This window comes from Lacerta agilis, chromosome 5, assembly GCF_009819535.1.
Source record: "Lacerta agilis isolate rLacAgi1 chromosome 5, rLacAgi1.pri, whole genome shotgun sequence".
NCBI classification, from domain to species: domain Eukaryota; kingdom Metazoa; phylum Chordata; class Lepidosauria; order Squamata; family Lacertidae; genus Lacerta; species Lacerta agilis.
In genome coordinates this window covers 42,348,804-42,368,010 of record NC_046316.1, presented here as the reverse complement: position 1 = coordinate 42,368,010, position 19,207 = coordinate 42,348,804, and the positions used below count along the sequence as shown (strand labels likewise).

General features: G+C 44.7%; 2 protein-coding genes across 2 annotated transcripts in view; one reads left to right on the top strand and one right to left on the bottom strand.

Annotated features, from left to right (window-relative positions):
- Positions 1-225: 225 nt before the first annotated feature.
- On the bottom strand, positions 226-10,382 carry C5H10orf88 (chromosome 5 C10orf88 homolog). Its single transcript, XM_033149480.1, has 6 exons — positions 10,083-10,382; positions 7,820-8,023; positions 5,898-5,970; positions 5,051-5,257; positions 2,236-2,711; positions 226-803 (listed from the first exon to the last, which is right to left on the bottom strand). Exons 1-6 carry the CDS (start codon positions 10,274-10,276, stop codon positions 587-589), a joined length of 1,371 nt encoding a protein of 456 aa, XP_033005371.1. The 5' UTR covers positions 10,277-10,382; the 3' UTR covers positions 226-586.
- A 4,283-nt stretch (positions 10,383-14,665) lies between these two features.
- LOC117046925 (disintegrin and metalloproteinase domain-containing protein 9-like) overlaps positions 14,666-19,207 on the top strand; it is a 28,517-nt gene continuing 23,975 nt past the window's right edge. The window contains exons 1-2 of the mRNA XM_033149479.1: positions 14,666-15,132; positions 17,985-18,082. Coding sequence (XP_033005370.1) covers positions 15,060-15,132; positions 17,985-18,082 — 171 coding nt within the window. The 5' untranslated portion in view covers positions 14,666-15,059. The remainder of the gene's footprint in view (positions 15,133-17,984; positions 18,083-19,207) is intronic.

Here is a 19,207-nt window from a genome sequence, read left to right as displayed (position 1 = left end):
CCCAATTTGCACGGGGGTTGTGTTCCAGGTCATCATGCATGACAGCGGAGGACACATAAGCCTGCTCCAGCCTGTTGTGCCCATGTCCCCCCGTTCTGGTCCCTTCTAGGTCACTGCAATGTGCGCAGGTGCACTTGTGTGTCAATTGGAAGTGTGTAAATCAGTCATTGCCTGAATACAGAATTGATTGAATTCTTGTCTACAGTAGGACATAAGACACCATAGTTAAACCTGCAAACTACTTTATTTGGAGAACTTTTCTTTAGTTCAATGAAAGAGGGGTAAACACCCAAAAACAGTTACTTTTTTGAAATGTTTATGAATAAATAAGTCCTAAGTAGATATAGAAAAAAAATCTCTGAACCGAAAAAATATTGGGTTGTTGGGTGTTTGTTTGTTTTTTGCAAGTTACAGATATACGAACACTAACATTAGTGTACAATACTGGGGAAATTACAGTAACAAGTACAAATACTGAGGTCTCAAGTATTTACAAGCTTATACACATAGTTTTGAAAAGCTTGCAAAATAAATAGTTGCCCTTGGAAAACACTTACATTGAAGCCTCCCATGTCCCAAATATTGCTTACCTCTTCCCATCTGAGCATTCTTCAGAATCATGTTCTTTTGAAACATTATTGGAATTCTGAACCAAATCAAACAACGCAGCAACTTTATGATCTAGATGTTCCTGAAGTTTCTGCATACGCAGATCAATATGGTCCATCAATCTTTTCTCCATCAGTTCCATGTTTCTGGCGATGACCTTTTCCATGTGCAGAAAAACAGGCTGCTGTTCCAAGCTGCAGTAAATGGACACACAAGAAATAATTTACACCAGCCCAAAATACAGTAACTGACTGTGCATATTGACTACATGAAATTAAAATGCCTCAACAGAAGGCAAAGGACTGAGTCGGTATGTTTCTGGACTATGTTATTGAACACCTAATATGATTTAATTCTGATCTGTACAGTTAACGACGCAAACTTAGAAATTATAACTATTCATCTTTTCACTCTAAGTATAGGGTTGCCATATTCTGAAGAGCAAAAAAGAAGACACATTTGCCATCTTCTACTTTTAACTACAAATCACTACGACGACTCTCATTTTAAATACCCCTACTAAATGTAGGCTATATAAGCTGTGATATATTGCTAGTGGCAATGTTCTTAACTTTCAACAAACGCCCTTTAAATGCCAATGTGTGTCACCATAGTTGGAAGTAAGCTGTCTCTACTGTCTCTGGGAGCCCTCTTGCTCTTTTTGCTGAGTCTCTACCTGAAAGGCCTACTCTGACGGCACAACAACTACAGCAGCTCCACACATTAGGGAGTAAACAGCCTGAATAAATGTGGACTGTACTATACAGATTCCACTCAGGGTGTGCTTAAAAGCCAAACTGTGTCCTTTCAATTAGTTGACTAGCACAGCAGGGCAACAGGTTTTTCCCCTCTGCCTACTGGGCTAGTTTACTAGATGCACAAAGCTTTAGTTAGCATCCAAATTATGATATGCAGCCTCCACCCCGGAAATATTTAGTGTCACAATCCTTAATTTCAGTGCCTCGGTCATCTTCTGCCCTGATCTGTGTTAGGGGTAGAGGCATCCTACCTGTGCACCTCAGACAAAGAGAGCTGTACAAGTAAAAACCACCCTCTCTTCACATCCACACACCCCTGGTTCCCTTTCTAAGCCCCTGGAGCAAAGATAAAAAGATTCCTACAGAGCACTGGTTCACTGCAATGGAAACTGGTGCGGGGAAACGCCCATCCAAATTCTTTTCTCTCGTCTTCGCTGCTCACCCTCAACCCCAAACACCCTCAACCCCAAAAGCAAAGCCTCCAAGGAATGATCTACTCAGAGGCAAGTCCCACTGAATTAAATGGGGCTTACTCCCAGGAAAGTGTGGAGTTAGTATTGCAGCCCTCCAAAGCAATGCCTCTAAAGGACAGAAGATCCCCCCTGTTGAAGGGAGAAACCGGAACTCCCAGGTTAAGGAGAGTCCCCTCCAGCTCAGCTGCTCCTGTCCCGTCAATGGGACTCCTGAACTAATACTCCCCACACAATTCAGTACTACCTGCTTTTATTTGCTGGTGACCTGGATCCCAACTGCCCCCTTCCTTCCTTCCTTCCTTCCTTCCTTCCTTCCTTCCTTCCCTCCTTCCTCTGGCCACTAGGGAAATTGCCAAAGTAAAAGCAGTTTGCAAAGTTCCTCAGTCAGGACTCACCCAAAAGTCTGAATCCCATCCTCCTCAGATGCGAATTTGTTCTCACAGAGCTTATTCCTTTCATCTATTCGTAACTGATTTACTTGACCGCATACCGTTTGAAGGAGTGGAAGCAGCAGCATGGAGTTGTGTGCGTTTGGGTTTTCACTTCCTTGCTCTTGCAAAAAGGATGAGACCAAACCTTTGAAGTCATTCTGAGAAAGTACAGCGCTGGGCTGTGGAGCCTGAAGTCCTGGAGTCTCACATACATTTTCTGCATTAGGAATCTGTTTGTTCATATCGGCGTGCCTCTTTAATTCTTCTATAGCCATTCCAGCTGCTGCATGAGCTCTTGGAAGAGATGGCCCATTGGGCAAGTGGTCCAATCTTCCAATATCAACTACCTTTTTCAATCCATCAATGGTATGATTGTTTTCAAACCCAAATCCGTTTTTCCCAAAGACATTATGTAACTTGCCTCCAAATGGAAGACCATTCTAATAGAAACAGAATGTTAACAAGTTAAATGTGAAGCCCAAGCAAGCCAATACATGCAGCCCTATCCATCAAGGACATTGCTTTGGACTTGTTCGTTTTGAACAGGCAACGTGAAGTTGGGGACTACCTCTCTTGCCGTTTTTTACCCTCTTAGCCTGGAAGAGCATTTCTTCTTTTCTGATCACGTATCTACCACCCTCTGCTCCTGAATTCCACCCCCCTCTCCTTGTTGCTTCCTGTTCACCTTGGGTACCAATTAATATTGCTTACAGAAATGTATAGTGAATATGATTTTGTATACAACACAATAATTGGAATGGGGAGACAACCAACTACATTAGGAGCTTCTACTGTAGTACAATAAATGAAGAACAAAAATGCCTGGAAACGTGGACAATCAGAGCAAAGGAAGAGGGCAGAAGGCAGAGGGAACTATATAAGGTGCAATCCAATATAGCGTGAAAAGGCATCCACTCGTGCAAAGGGTTTTTTTCCCCTTCCTTGTTCCCCTGTGCACCACCAAACTCTGCTCCAGAAGGTACGGGGACATTTCAGAGTGGATTTGGGGGGGTGTATGGGAGACCGAAGGAGGTGAAAGAGAAACCAGAAGACCCATTGCACAAGAGCATTTTTATCATACAATCAAGCTACCACAACTGGATATCCATAGTACAGTGGTGCCTCGCAAGACAAAATTAATTTGTTCTGCGAGTGTTGTCATATAGCGGAAATTTCGTCTTGCGAAGCACAGTCGGAGGAAGCGCGGTTTTACGGGGGGGAACCCGCAAAACGTTTTTGTTTTGCAAGTTGCAGCCATAGGAAAATTCGTCTTGCGAGTCACCCTTTAGTTAGGGAATGCCTTTCGCCTAGCGAGGCATTCATCTTGCGAGGTACCACTGTATTTTCACTCTTCTTCTCTTCAATACCTACTTGCCAAAGGATCTTAGAGGTGCTTTAAAGAACTGCCTATCTCATGGGCAGGCAAACTAAGGCCCGGGGGCCAGATCTGGCCCAATCGACTTCTAAATCTGGCCCATGGATGGTCAGGGAATCAGCATGTTTTTACATGAGTAGAATGTGCCCTTTTATTTAAAATGCATCTCTGGGTTATTTGTGGGGCATAGGAATGCATTCATTCCCCCCCCCCAATATAGTCCGGCCTGCCACAAGGTCTGAGGGACAGTGGACCGGCCCCCTGCAGAAAAAGTTTGCTGACCCCTGGCCTATCTCTTATTAACATCACAATGATAAAATCCATTAGGGTGCAATCCAACCCCCATCCCCACAGTGAAGAGGCTTTGCAGAGCCACCACCACATCCATGCCCCTGCTGCTCATGGCAGTGATGGTAGAAGGTGGGACAGGACTATCCACCCCAGGTCAAGCCTGATGCTTTTGTATGACAGCAGTGGATCTTACAACACAATCCTACCCCATCCTCATCCTAGGAATGCATCCTTTAGGGGCTTTTCACTGCTTCCTGCCAGTGGCCCTCCCGCCCACATGTTCTGGGGGGGGGGGGAGAGAGTTTGGTGCCAGCTGAGTGCCCCTTGCATCACTTCATTGGCGGCAGCTGGTGGGAGGTGGATAGAGCTGGGAGAGCTGGGCATAGACAGACACCTTGCCTAACCCCACATCTCCTCTCCCCAGTATAGCATAAGGAGTTTGCTCTGTTCATCTGGCGGGTTACATAAGGGCTGCCTATGTTGTCGTCTATTCCAGCTTAGTTCTACAGCTGAAATCTAAAAGGCAAATCTTGCCCTTGCTCCTGGCAGTGGGAATATATAATAATAATAATAATAATAATTTTATTTATATCCCGCCCTTCCCAGCTAGAAAACCGGGCTCAGGGCGGCTAACATCAATTAAAATCACAGCAAAAAACATAAAAACGATCAATTTAAAATAACAGATTAAAATACAAATTTAAAAATTCAATTAAAACTGCAGGTCTCAATTTCAAAATAACCCACCAATAAAAGATGAAGCATAAATATTAAACAGAAACCAACCCAAAGGCCAGGTGGAACAGCTCCGTCTTGCAGGCCCTGCGGAAAGATGCCAAATCCCGCAGGGCCTTGGTCTCTTGTGATAGGCTGTTCCACCAAGTCGGGGCCAATATTGAGAAGGCCCTGGCCCTAGTTGAGGCCAACCTAACGTCTTTGTTGCTCGGGACAACGTCTTTGTTGGCTGAAATCTCACTAAGTGCATTCGTACAATTTGCCTCAGTACACAAATGCCATACATCCCTCACAGGGAACCCATGTCCATTCTCCACCTCATTCACCATTGACAATGGTCATTTCATATATAGCTTCAAATAAAGGATAATAACTTACTTTCTGTTGAAATACAACCATATCCAGGAGTTGCTGAGCCCCAGGTGATAATTTGGATCCCATAGATTCCACTATTGTTTGCACTTTGCCCAAGTCAATTCCTGATCCTAACGCAGCAATGTCTGGCACAGGGTTCATACAGACCAGCTTGACTTGCACTATGATTTTACTGATGAGGACTCTTTGTTTGTCAGGGATGGACAGCAGCTGGATGGTGGAGGGGGGAAGGATACAGACAGGAGTGAACTGATGAAATAGTTAAATAGTCACTTATCTCTACAAAATATTACGAATTGTAAGCAGTAAGCTTGGTCTAGAAAAAAAACTTTTTGAAAGGTGATTATTATGGAGTTGCTGTCTAGGGAGCACCATGATGCAGAGCTGGTTTTTTCTTTTGGCAGGCCAGGGGTAGGCCACTTCTTCTCCCAGTGGTTCCCCTCTTCATCTCACAGGTACATTGAAAGCTGGGATATTGCTGCAGAACTGGACTGGTCTAAGTGGGTCTTTCCCCCTCTCAATTCTCTCCCAGAAATTTCCACAGTAAAGTAAGAATCTCAGTGTGCTTCCTGCTACAGGCTCCTTGTTTAAGGTCCAGCATCAGCTCAAGTTGATTATTGATCCCTTTGTCAATGCAAGGCATCCAGGAGATTCCTGACCACATCAGTTGCCAAGACTAGGTCTGACTGTAGATACAAGACTCTCATTGCTCTTTGAAAGGAATCCTATTTCCTCCTTTTATTTCAATAGTCAAAACAGAACACAGAGCATGGCACTGTGTTGGTGCTGCCTTTTTGAATAAATAAGATTGATAACCACAATTTAAGAAATAATTTTTGTAACTTCCTACCTTAATCTTACAAGAGGCTGCGGAGCACTCCAATTTAAGTGACTTTTGGTATAATGAAACCTGGTCATTTTTGCTAGGAAAAAAAACAACAAGCTGTTGAAATTCTGTATAACAACATGAAGTATTATTTAACAGCTTTTCACAAGAAGCACAACACAGATTAGCCTACTGCTGTTTTTCATGGTACTGCTTACACTTATGCCCAGGAAAAGAAAAGAAAAGAATGACTGAAAATCTCAACAACTTTGATATATTTTGAGTGGTTTGATGGGTCCAAATATGATTGAAACATAGTATACAAATGTGTGTATCAAGACTATGATCTGGAGAACCACATATACAAGTGTGGCTTCCATGGATGCACAAACTGGGTCCTTTCAGTAGCATCTCCTCAACCCATATGCAATCATGCTGGTCCAGAGGGTGTCTTGACACTTAGGGTAAGGCAGAGGTGTAGCAGAGAGACCCAGGCACAATTTCTGAGGGGGTACAGACAGGAGCTCCCAATGCAGACTCTTTCATCGGAGCCTGGCTCTGAGCGAGAAGGAGCTGCACCTTGGCCGCAGTGCTCATGCCTGGACACAGCTCTGCCCCGGGATCAGACCTGACCTGGGGGAGGAGAGCAGTTGAGTGGGCAGCAACGGTACTGCCTACCCTCCTCGGCTGCAGCAGCTCTACCATCTGGTCAGGCCTGACCCGGTGGTGAAGAGCAGGAAGAGAGTTGATGGCAGCTTCCCCACCCCCCTCGGAATTTGAAGCCCAGGAAGGTGCCCTCCAGCCCCCGGGCCCCTTGGGGGCACACCCCAAGCACCACCATCCAGGCAGTGCGGGCATATGCTCCACCGCCAGGGTAAGGAAGCCACTATGCACCATAGGGGCACAATTCTTTGAATTCCATTCTTTGCTTTCAACACTGAAATTCAACCCCTGTTCATGTTAGCTTAGCTATGTCAGAAACATTTACAGAAACAATATTCAAATGAGCAACTTATTTCGTCTTTCCCCCCCCCTTTCGCCAAGTAGTGAACAAATATTTAGGTTTATGCCAGTTGTCTCCAGCCTTAAGGGAATGAGTCATCCAAGCATAATAAAGGCTCTGGTCCCAGTGTCATTCCCATATAAACTTCTTGAAACGCATGTAGTTGGAGGATCAGCTTTGTCCAGTACACCTACAGTTTTACCTATCAATAGCCTTTTCTTTCTTTTGTGGCATGAGGCTGGTTGCCCTATCCACAGAGGGTCTCATTGCTAACATCTCACCCTCTATCTTCCTCCCTTCAGTGAGTCAGATGCAGACACTTTTTCTTCGAGGGAGAAACTTCTTTTAACAGTAGCTCCCAACCAGCATCCCAAATGTTGCTTTGCATTTCACTGCACCTAGCAGAAAGCAGTCTGAATGGCAATATCAATGCATAAGTTGGTAAAAAAAAAAGTAGAAACAACAAAATTTGGTTATGCAGTGTGACAATATGCTTTATCTAATATCCCATCTCAAACTGGGTCTTTTTCTTTTAAATGACAACTCTCTCATTTGCTTTAAAACTTGGGTGGGGAACCTGTGGCCCTCCAGAGGTTACTAGACTACAACTCCCATCATCAATGACCATTGGTCAAGTTGGATAGGGCTGGTGGGAGCTGGGAGTCCAACAAGTTTCCCCATCCATTCTTTAAAAGAGACTTCCTATACATCCACAGTTCCTTGAAATGCCATGCCTGAGTTTTCAAAAAGATGCAACTTTAAAAATGATTCTCTTGTAAGAAATGAGTACGCTAGCCTTATGATGCATTGGGGCTGCCTCCAGGTGACCAGGTAGAAAAGCTTTTTGTGAAGTGGAATGCATATACAGTAGTTCTTTCCTTTCAGTGTGCCACATAAAACTAACATGTCGGCAACGTGGAGAAAAAAGGAGAAAACAACTGACCTGTCATGTTGGCCAGTAAAGACTTTCACTCCTCTCCCAGTTCCACAGTACTCGTCACCAACGTAGACTTCCATGTTCCGGGCCTCACTGACAATGCCAAGACCAATAATTTCTTCTGAACCGTGGGGGTCACAGTGCAAGTACAGTAAGCATGGAGCTACGTTGTCATTGTGTAATCGTCCTTCAAGAACCACAACATTCTCACTAGAAGGTGGGAAAGTCCATCTAGAATTATACATTTAGCCAAAGCACTGACAGTTCCAGTTACTAAACAGTAAAGTTTTGTTAATGACAAACTGCTCGTGACAGTGTGGCGTGTGTGTTTTAAAATACTCATCTTACAAGTGTTAGTTGGTGAATAGTGTTGCGTTTTAAATTGAGATCAGAACCTGTGGGTGCCAACTGCACTGTGCAAATGAGCTCCACTGGGACTTACAGCGAGACTTGCTTCTGAATGAATGTGCACAGGATTGCACGGTAAGATATAATCACCAATATAGCTTAAACTCTGCATCTGTATAATAAATGAGAGAATAATGATATACCTCACAGGACTGGATCTGCCCCTGTTGTTGCCACATTGTTCAAATACGGTTTTTTCCTATGTCTGAATGATAGGATACTAGAGTATCTGGCCATTGTTAGCTTGGTGAAACTACTGTTTTAGATCAGTTAATGAGCTTCTTTGGAAAACAAGGACTTGAATTCAGATCTAAGTTCAACACTGTAGCTGCTGCAGTTCATTAGTGCTGCCATTAATAGGCACGGTTTAAAAAAAGATTGATTTTTGGTAGCTGCGGCTAACCATTGCAGAGAGATGAAGAGAGCAGTACCTTTAAGAAAAATTTATTTCTGAGAAAACTGTTAAAAGACCCAGGTGTTCTCTGCCTAGCTGTGCTAGTCGGTTGCAGCAAAAACAACTAAAGGTCTTGTGAGCACTTTTTTAAAAAAAGGTTTTATGTCACACTTATCTGTGAGCAAGCCCCACTGGGTGAAATAATACTTACTTTGGTGCATGTACACAGTCACACTGCCATTGTAAAATAAGCTTTCGTACTTGGATCCACGAAAGCTTGTACTACAACTTTGACCGTCTGCTCAAAAGTAAGGCCCACTCTGTCCAATAGGTTTACTCAGGTTTGGAGCCTATAAACATTATACAAGACACTGCCTTATACCTATTCAGAGCACTGGTCCCATAAAAGTACTGTCCACTGAACCCCTAGTGGATTAGTTCAGTGCTGGGAGAACCTTTTTCCTCTGCAGCCCCTGACGGTGTTCTCAGTGGAGAGCAGGCTACTACCCTGATTTGGAAACCTAGCTGCTAAACCAAAATAACAGGAGCTACCATGTGTAAATTGGTAGTGGAGGGTCACTGCAAGGTTGCCAGAATGGAAAAACGGAGCTGAGACTTCAGAACCTAACTTATAAATGGACTTGTTCTAGAGCTGTGGTTCCCAATGTGGGGTACACGCCCCCCATGGGGGCAATTTGATTTTTAGGGGGGCAGTTCAAGAATGAGTTAGACCAAGGCTTCCTCCACCTGAATAGTTCACTTTTTGAATAATAAGAATTATATGTCATGGGGGGCAGGATTTTAGAGATGCTTAGGTGGGGCATGGCCCCCCCCCAAAAAAAAGGTTGGGAACCACTGTTCTAGAGCAAGTAAGAAAGCTACCCCAGAGGGGGAAGGGTGGATTGAAAAAGTGGAATGAGGACAAGAGTGTATTCTTGCCAGGCTGCTGCTACACCCACTGGTCTTCCAATTGATGCAAGTTGGGTCGCAGCAGACGCCAAGTGCAACCGTGCAAACTATATGGCCAAAGATTTAAGAAGCGGGTCCCCCCAAGTGCAATGTTTTTTGGGTTCAATGTGCAAACAGCAGCGGATCTGCACTTGGAGGGCAGGAGCTCTCCAAGGTTTCCAAGGCAGGGATCGACGCCGGGAACTGATGAGCCTGGGATCCTTTTCGTGCAAACACACACACACAAACAAACACACACACCCTGCCCGCTGAGTCACGACGCGGAAGCCTCTGTGGTTGCTTAATGCTTTGATGCTTGTTCAGCATTTGGCGGTCATTCTGGGGGTTGGGGGTGTCTGGAAGAGGGGCAGCCCCCCGCCAAGCCACTCGAGGCCACGGCTCGGCTGCCCCTCGCCTCCTTCCCACGGCTCCCGGGGCTCCTTCCAGAGAAAAGGAAGGCCCGCGACCTGGGGCGTGCGTCCCCCCCTCCCGCACCCCGGTCTCGGGCGCCTTCCTCACCCGTTCAGCGGGGGTCCCAGGGGCTCGCAGGCGTCGGCTTTCGCCTCCGGGACGAGGCGCAGGACTCCCGCCAGGTCCGCCCGGCACTCCCAGGAGCAGGCTGCCGACAGGCGGCCGGCGGGCGCGAAGGAGCCTCCAGCGGCGGGAGCTTTTCCGAGGCCAGCTACCGCCGTCAGGCTGCTGCCGCTCGCCATGGCAAGCAGGAAGCCCCCCGGGCTCTGGGCGCCGAGAGGATGCTACGCGGCAGGACCATACGCGGGCAGCGGGGAAGAAGGTGGGAGGTGGGAGGGGGGCGGTTCTCGATGGGGGAACTCAGCTTCCCAAGATCGCCGGGCTCGCCGGACGGTTCTTCCCCGCAGGAACTTCCGCCCTTCCGCAACTTCAACCGTAGACGCATTGGCATATGATAGGATGAAAGCTGGCCATAGAGAAAAGGCAATGTTTGGCTGCCCGCAGCCTGGATTCCCGGGTTTCTTTCGACGCCGCGGCTCCCTCTGGTTTGAGTGGTGAAGCGGGGAGAGCTGCTCACGAGAGACCACGGAGGAAGCCGTTGCAGGGATTTGGCCGTATCCCGCCCCGCTCACCCCACGCGTACCCCACCCCCCCCCGCCCCAGTAGAAGCAGAGGCAGAAGTTCATTCTCGTTGAAAACTCAGGTCTTCTTGTGTGTGGGGCGGGGGAAATGCCATTCGTGTATTTTGTTCTGCTTTTTTTAAATTTAAGATTCGGCTTTTCAGCTCTCAGCAAACTCTGCTCGCGCTAGGAAGAGGGAAATAAACTGTCCAGGATTACCCACTCCATATTGCACACGGGGGTCTCAGGAAAAGTGCCGTGCGACAACCCTGCGACGCAGATCAGACAGTGTCTTTAGCCTCCCCCGTTGCAAATTGGGGGTGGGGGTGGGCAAGGCTGCAATGTGATGCGGTGCTTGTATTTGTCTACTTGTACTTGTCCTCCGCTCTTCCCCAGTAGCATGTTGGACGCCTTCCGACCTGAGGGGCTCATCTTCCAGCGTCATAACTTTTATATGCCTGTTGTCGTCCATGGAGTTTTCTTGGCAGGGATACTGGAGTAGCTTGCCGGTTCCTGCTCCAGATGGATCACATTTAGTCAAAACTCTCCACTATGACCTGTCCATCTTGGGTCGCCCTGCACGGAATAGCTCATAGCTTCTCTGAGTTGTTCAAGCCCCTTCTACACAGAAGCATCTCCATGTTGTAGATTGGCTTCTGTATTATGATACAAGCTATATTTTAGGACACCTGCTATAAGCTTATTAACAAACACAACCAAAATATCCAGCTGAAAGCCCCACTTTTGTCTTCACTGTATTCAATGACATCCCACTCTCACTTGGATCTCAACTGTAGCCCCAAAAGCAAAGGCATAACTTCACCAGGGTCCCATATCTTGAACCAAGAAATATCCTCATAGCATCTCCCCTCCTGGCTATATCGAGGCAGCAGAGGAAACAAGTTGGATCAAGCCTCACTCTTGGCAGATGTTTTCATTGCTGTTGTCATCATGACTAAAGGGTGCGTGATAGCTTTCATGTCCCAAAAGTAGACCCAAGGCGGCGGCTGTTGATCTTTAGACCCCACAAAAGCTAGATAACTAGATAGTGGCTTACAAAAACACTCTAATAAAATCTTTAAAAACAAAAAACAAAAAATCACCTGCTTGATCTTTACTTGTAGAATATATTGTCCCTGGTGCAGGTTTGCAATACCGTACAATACAAACACTAGCATGAATGGAAACAGCAGGACATTTATACAGGAATGGGATATAATGATGTTTTAAGCGAACTTCACTAATACTGTGGCTGTGTACAAACACCTTTAAAGCACCCCCCCCCCAAAAAAAAGCAGTTTAGTCCTTGCAGAGCTACAGTTCCCAGCAACTCTTAACCAACTTCAGTCTCCAGAATTTTTTTGAGGGGGGAAATATGCTTTGAACGTGCTTTAAACAGTATAGCGTGTACACAGCAGGAGGATGCAGTCTTATATACACTTATTCCTGGGAATAAGTTCCATAGTTCTCAGTGGGACAACTCTGACTAGACATGCATAGGGTTACACTGGGGCAGAGCAATTAACCGAAACCCCTTTTATGCCTAACTGTTGGGCTGGGATTAAGTGGAGGTGCTCCTCTGCTTGGCTCTCCCGATTGAACCACCTTCCTGCTGCATGTGCAGGCAGGAGGCCCACTGGTGTATCCCTGCCAGCAGAAAGACCTGAAGCGGGGTGTTGAGAGGGTAGAGAAAGGGTAAGGCAGAGCCAGCCCAGGTTTTGCTAGATCCTGAGTTGGTCTCACAGATGTTGATTGCCCTTCCCACCCCGTAACACCATTGCTACTGTAAGTGTGCAGGTATGGAGGTTCAGAGTTCAGCTTGCAGCCTAAAATACATTATATCATCACCACATCATTATTTTGAGAAGAAACTATTATACACAACAACAGAGATCCTGTATGGAAACACATCTAATTTCAGCAAAAGCAAATCTAGATAAATTGCTGCCTGTGTCTCCTCCCTCCCCACTAAAGAAAAAGAAAAAGCCAGTGCTCATGATATGCAGACATGTTGTGTTCCCTCTTAACACTGTGGTTGCTCCCAGACAAACGGGTGTGGAATAGCAACACTGCTTCCAAACTTCTAGCATTCTACGAATCAGCAAAATTCTTTAGAGGCAACTGAACAGTCCGCCACTCCCCGCCCCCAGATATGAAACCTGTCTGCCCTTATTTTACTAAACGGTCATAAGATCAAAAACAAATCTTTCCTGGCTGCTTGTGGTTAGCAAAAGGAGAAGCGGAACTGTTCAGTTGCCTCTAAAGAATTTTGCTGATGCCAGTTTCCAATGTGGAAGCGGGTTTTTAAATATTACTATTGTGAGCTGGAGCAAAAGTATAGTTCATGGGTCTTCAACCAATGGTTCAGGACCCACAGGAGGGTTGCAATGCAATCCCAGGTGGGTTTTGCATAGTTGTTGCTGCCATGTTGGACTCCAGGTAAGGCTGATGAGCATTTTACCAGCTTTCATGAGTGTTGCAAAGTGGTGTGAGAAAGGCAAGAGCCTTTTTTCAGTTAGGTATTTCTGGCAAACTCTATGGCCCACCTTCCTATAACTGTGCCTATAGTGAGGGAGCTCTCACCGTTCACTTTGTAGTCTGATTTGATGGCTTTCTAGACTTCTCCAAGAAAAGAAAGATGCTGGGGATTAGAATTCAGAAGTGTCCACTGCGGTGGGTAGCTTGGCTGTCCAGCAGGTTGCCACCGTGGCAGCGCTGGGAGCCCAGGAAGTGATGGCAAAAGTCTGGGTACAGGAGGTGAGAGAAGTAGGGGTGCCATATGATCCTTGCTTCACTCCCTGCAGCCTGAAATAGGGTTATGTCAAGGGAGAGGTTCCTTGCTGGGATCCGTTTATGGATTTCTCTGTACAGTTGCCACAGTCCTGATGCCTCAAGCAGATCCTTTTTCGGTAAGAAAGTGCATTTACAGTTGTGTGTCTCCACACACTTCTTAGGCAACAATAAAAAAGAAGAAAACCCAAGGTGCACACACAGCTATCTGATGGATTCCCTGTCAGTACTGTACTTAATCAGCAATAGAGAATCAACAAATTAGACGGTGGGGACATACTCAAAAGGGAACGCCTACTGGTATGAATGAGAAAGACTTAACTTGCTCGTATACAAAGTCAAATAGGTGTGGATGTGGACTACTTTGGTCTAATAAATGGGAGGAAGGTGAATTAACAGCAAAATAATGTTCAAATGTGGACAAGCCTTTTTTTCCCCTGTAGAGGGTTGCGTTACTTCAGAGGAAATCTGTCAGCCACCACTGCATCTGAAAGCATTTCCCTCTTACCCCTTTTTACACACCCCCCCCCCCGTAAATCTTTTTCTTTATTTCCCTGACATCTCTTCTTCCTTGCGTAGTGGACTTACCAGGAGAGATTGCTCATGTCAGAGGTCCAAAGTTGCAGAGGGCTTTTGAATTAAAAAAAAAAGTCTACATAAAATGTAGCCTGGGGCCACGGATTGACCACCACTGTTTCGGGGGAGGGGGGATCTTAGTGATCGTCCCTCAGTCTGACTGCCCACCCCCCACTATTCTTCAAGGCAGGGACTAGGCTGCTCTGTGGTACCTGCTTCTCTGGTGACACATCACTGTGCCAGGTTGGGAATGATACACAAACACAAAACATACAAATGTGTTGATTTTTTTTTTAAAAAAAAAAAAAACCTCAGTTCATCACTGCCAAGTATTTCTACATTGCAGGTACATCTCTTTCCGTCTTCAGAGTTGCTTTTGAAAGGCATTTTAATATATTTTTAAGGCTGGGTGGGGACCCACTTGCAAATGAAATCATTCTGGTGCAGTTCCTGGTCAGCTGAGTACACGGCTGCAACTTTAGCAACAGCATTGCTGTCATACTTTATTTACTCTTCTCATAATAAAACTAAATCTGCTGGGCCTGGGTTTTTGGTCTTTTGTTTCAACATCTCCACCCCCACCCACCAGTGTCTGTGCTAACAATTCTGAAATATACACTGTCTGGGATGCCTTAATGGCTCTTTTCCGCTCGCTATCCTATATTTGCGGCAGTCACAAGTGACATGTTCCAGGCTAAAAGGCGGATGTTTTTCACTTTAGTTGTGAAAAAAAGCCCTAGGGCTTTGTAAAATAGTTTTAGAGGAATCTAGTTTTGTCATCTTTACAGTGAAGTGGACAGGGTGCATTTCTCCAGTTACACCGGCTGTAAGTGGTAAGTTGACAAACCAGTTTTCTGCAGTGTTGGCTCAGAGAGTCACTTCCCCTTTCCTTGGAAGTGTTATCTGAATTCTTGTGTTACTATGTCAGTTGCCTGCAGTCCTAAGACTCAGTTCTGTTGCTTTATGGCCAATAGGTGAAATTGCTGGGGCATTCCAGGCTGGAGCACCTTAGCCAGCGAAGCCGGAGGAAGAAGAAACCATGTCAGAATGTTACCTGTATTATTTAATCATGCTAGGACTAACCGGCATTGGAAAACCAGTGCTAATGATGGGTAAGTATTGCTTTGTTTTCTGTCTGTTTTAAAAGCAATTAGAAGTTTACATTGGCAGCATGATACCCAACTCTGTTAAACCAGAGTACTTGGAGGTTGGTTTAGGCTGTGATCTTTAGCACTCGTATAGGGGCAAACGTTTATTACGTGCTTCAAAAATAAAAATAAAAAAATCCATTTCAGATCAGGGTTTTAAGAATGCTTCCTTTCTCTCAGAAGAAGTTGTGAGTCAGGCAGCTAGAATCTCTTGATGCAGTTCCTGAAATGGAAGCAGTCATAGCCTAAAAGGAGCATATTGGGCAAAATACTCAGTGGTTTAAGCTCCATATATATACATACACATATGACAAAGTTTACTTTTCACGCCCTCTTCAATCTTTACCAAACAGTGTGGATGCTGATTCCTAGGATGGAACAGAGTATTGGTCCTGATCAATTTTTGGTAATATGTATTGAATTGTAAGTTTAAATCCAAATGCAGGTTTTATATATATACCAACCTAGAAATCTTTATGACAAAACATGGAAAGTGAAGTAAAATATAACCCAAATAAACCAGAGCTGGTTAGGAAATTGTGGAAATTAAGTGCTGTCAAATCATCAACAATGTTGAAGAAGCAAGGAGTATACAAAGTAGCATCAAAGAGTTGACATCCCATTGTTCAAAAAAGAAATTGTGGGGGGCGGGGCGGGTATTTGGAATAGGAATGGATGATGTGCTGCTGTAATATAATATAGGTATGAAAGATCACATGATGAAGGACTTATCTTTAAATAATGTGGCGTTTTGGAAAACTGACATTAGGATCTATTTTGAAAAATCATTACGCAGAAGAGGGTGTGTGTGTGTGCATAAATTAAAGTAGCCTGTGTTCTTTAAAAACTGTTTTTGCTATACTAGTATTCAGCTGTTAATTAGTAGCATGTTTGTTTGTTTTTAAATGAACCTGGTGCATTTCTGTGTGGAAATGGAAGCTGGTGCATAATGGGGAGGGAGACTCCTTTCGTGAGCAGAATTATAGGTAACGAAGACAAGTTTTGTGTCAGATATGGGGTTTTTAGGGAAGGACACTGTTTTGTATTTCAAAGACCAGTTCTAGAAGATGTGAAGCTTGGTTTGTTTTAAAAAAAGTTGTTTACTCAGTGAGAACCTTTCTTTAAACACTGATTAACAGGCTTTATACAGCACCATAGAGGGACAGAATTCTTCCAAGCAAGTTTGCCTGATATTTAAGTAAGAACAGACACCAGTGAGTCAGGCCTGCAATTCATACATTTGATTTATAGTTGCTTCAGTAGGTCAGTGGGTAGAGCCCAAGACTCTTAATCTCAGGGTTGTGGGTTTGAGCCCCATGTTGGGCCAAAAGATTCCTGCATTGCAGGGGGATTGAACTAGATGACCCTCGTGCTCCCTTCCAACTTGTGTTGATAGTTCATCCAGTGACCAACATAATATGTGAACCAGTTAATTTTGTATCACTGAGGTAGTTTAAAGGTATGTATTGAGTGTCTTGTATAAAGATATTTTTTACCAAGAATTGGCCCTATCATTTGGTATAAAGAGGTAGCTGCTTTAGGCGGCTGAAGTGGGGGCAGCAACAAGATGTTGGAAGGCTGAGCCATGCGTGCCTCGCACAGGGCTGTGCAAAGCTTGTCTGAAGCCCAGGGCAGATGGAAGGCACAGGGTGTTCTTGGCATCACAGCATAAGGCCGTCAGGCCCCTGGCAGAGTCTCCTGTCTGGCTTAGCCCTCCAAGGCTCAGAGTACTGTACCTGGCTGCCCACCACCACACGGGCCTGGCCAGACTACCCAGCACCTCCCAAGCAAATTTGGAGCCCTCAGGTGCTGTAGAAGGCACAATCCCATCAACAGTTTTGAAGTAAGATTCAGCTACCAGTCTGGGCAGCTTCTGCTCATGGAGGAATGGGGACACATATATCCATATTTCTTAGACAGCAAAACATCTTGGGCTCACCCTGTTTGTAATAATAGACAAAGCAAGTAAGGGGTGCCTGAGAATGTTGATAAAATATAGGTATGGTTATCTATCATTTAATGTATTTATCACCCCATTTTTGCACAAAGGCATTTTAAGGAGGTCAGAAATAAAAAAAATTGTTGAGAGAACTCTCAGTTCCATGGAATCTAGTATTGGGCAGTCTCTGGATAACCTGTTCAACAGGTGTCTTCTATGTTTTTGGAAGGTCATAAAAAAAATTTGACCAATGGCATATTGCTAACTGTTTGCTCACTTGCTCATTTCGTTCCATTTTTTTTTTTATAAACCTTCTTTAGACTATAGGATTAGATCCAATTATGTCTGCTCACTTGTAGAAAACAAACTCCTCTCATGCAACAAGACTCCCAGTTTCTCTCCTCCAGTTTCCATGCCCCCCTCAGTCTGTTCTAGAGAATGCCCCAACCCTCTGAAGCAGATTTCCGGGGACATAGGCTGGGGGCTGTAGAGAGGAGGGGAGGGTGGAGAAGCACCATTGTGCTAGTGAACTCCTACATCTGCTACTTTGGATCTTGCACCAAGCCTTTTGCAGGCTTTGAGGAATTAGTTTGTTTTTAACATTTAATTTTTGCGTGGATCCTGCATAAACCATAAAGGCTAGACATTGTCTAAAATTAAAGAGAGATAAGATGATTTATTGGTCTTGACAGGGCCAAGGTTGAAGAAAATCTGCTGACCTTGTAAGTATGCTAAGGTTTTGTGGGTCTCAACCTTGTTTTCTACCATCCTTTTAAAGGATGAGTCCAGATCCTTTGGGGCATTATAAAATAAATCTTCTTGTGACATTATCAGGCTGGTCTCTCCACACACTGAAAAACTGTAACCTTATTTTTAGGAGGGTATGCTCATCAGATCTCTAGGCATTCCACATATGAGATTGTAATTCCTCAAAGATTGACTGACATGGTGAAGCGCTGGACGCATTCTCATAAGGTTTGTTTTTCCTTCAATTTTTGTCTCCCCCTTTAGTGTTCTTCATATGGTGTCCTACTTATCCAAAGCAAAGCAAAATCAAAAGCAGCCATGTTTGTCCATAAGAAAAAATCCATAGCTGTGCAATATGATTATTAGGACCAACCTAAACTTCACAGAGTTGTACCACTTTTTTGAATTATCTGGAACTCTTTATCAAACTAGAATTTAGACAAAGCAGGGGGTGGTGGGACAAGGAAGAATTCAAAAAGTACAAAAATTAGGCTAGATGTTGTCTTCTTCTAGAATCAGCCCCCAAATGGAGACAGCAGGTTGAATAAGGCCCTCCAAGAAAGGGCTGGAACTGAATTACCAGTCCTATCTTAATTTCTTCATTATCCCAGAATCCTAGGTGTATCACCTGATATCTGTAGCACCTGGTAGGGACTAGGGTTGTGTACACATTACAGGCTTAAAACCCAGCTAAGTTATTATTCTTGTTCAGATCAAAGCATCAAAACACAGTATTTCATTTTTAAAATACAGGATAGATGAATTATGGCTAAAGTCATATGTACACTGCTTCCCACACAACTGCACTGAGTGCAGAGAAATTCAACCTCTGTTGCAGTCTCCATCTTGGAACTGAGTTTGCTTCCAAATGACTGGTTTCCTAAGCATTCCTCATGATTTGTTTGCACAAGTTTGGGAGAAGGTTATGCGATGTCTGGTGTTTATTGAGCCTTCCTTCAGATTTGTTTGCAAGGAGGTTATTCGATAATGTTTATAAACAAGATAAGCATGTTTGACTTAAGGTCCCAATCTATGTCCCACCACATTAACAGAGCAAAGGATCAGGTGAAAGGAGAGCTGTGCCAGCACAATACAATTCCCTGGCATGAATGGATCCAGAGAGGGATCATAGTTCAGTGGTAGAACACATGCAAATACAAATACAAGTGCTTTGCTTGCAGAAGATCGCAGGTTCAATCCCCGGCATTTCTAGGGCTGGGAAAGACTCCTGATTGAAACCCTGGAGGGCCATTGACAGTCACTATCAACAATACTGAGGGAGATGAGTCAATGGTCTAACTTGGGAGAAGGCAGCTTCCCATGTTTCTGTTTTGTTGGATACTAAGAAGCACT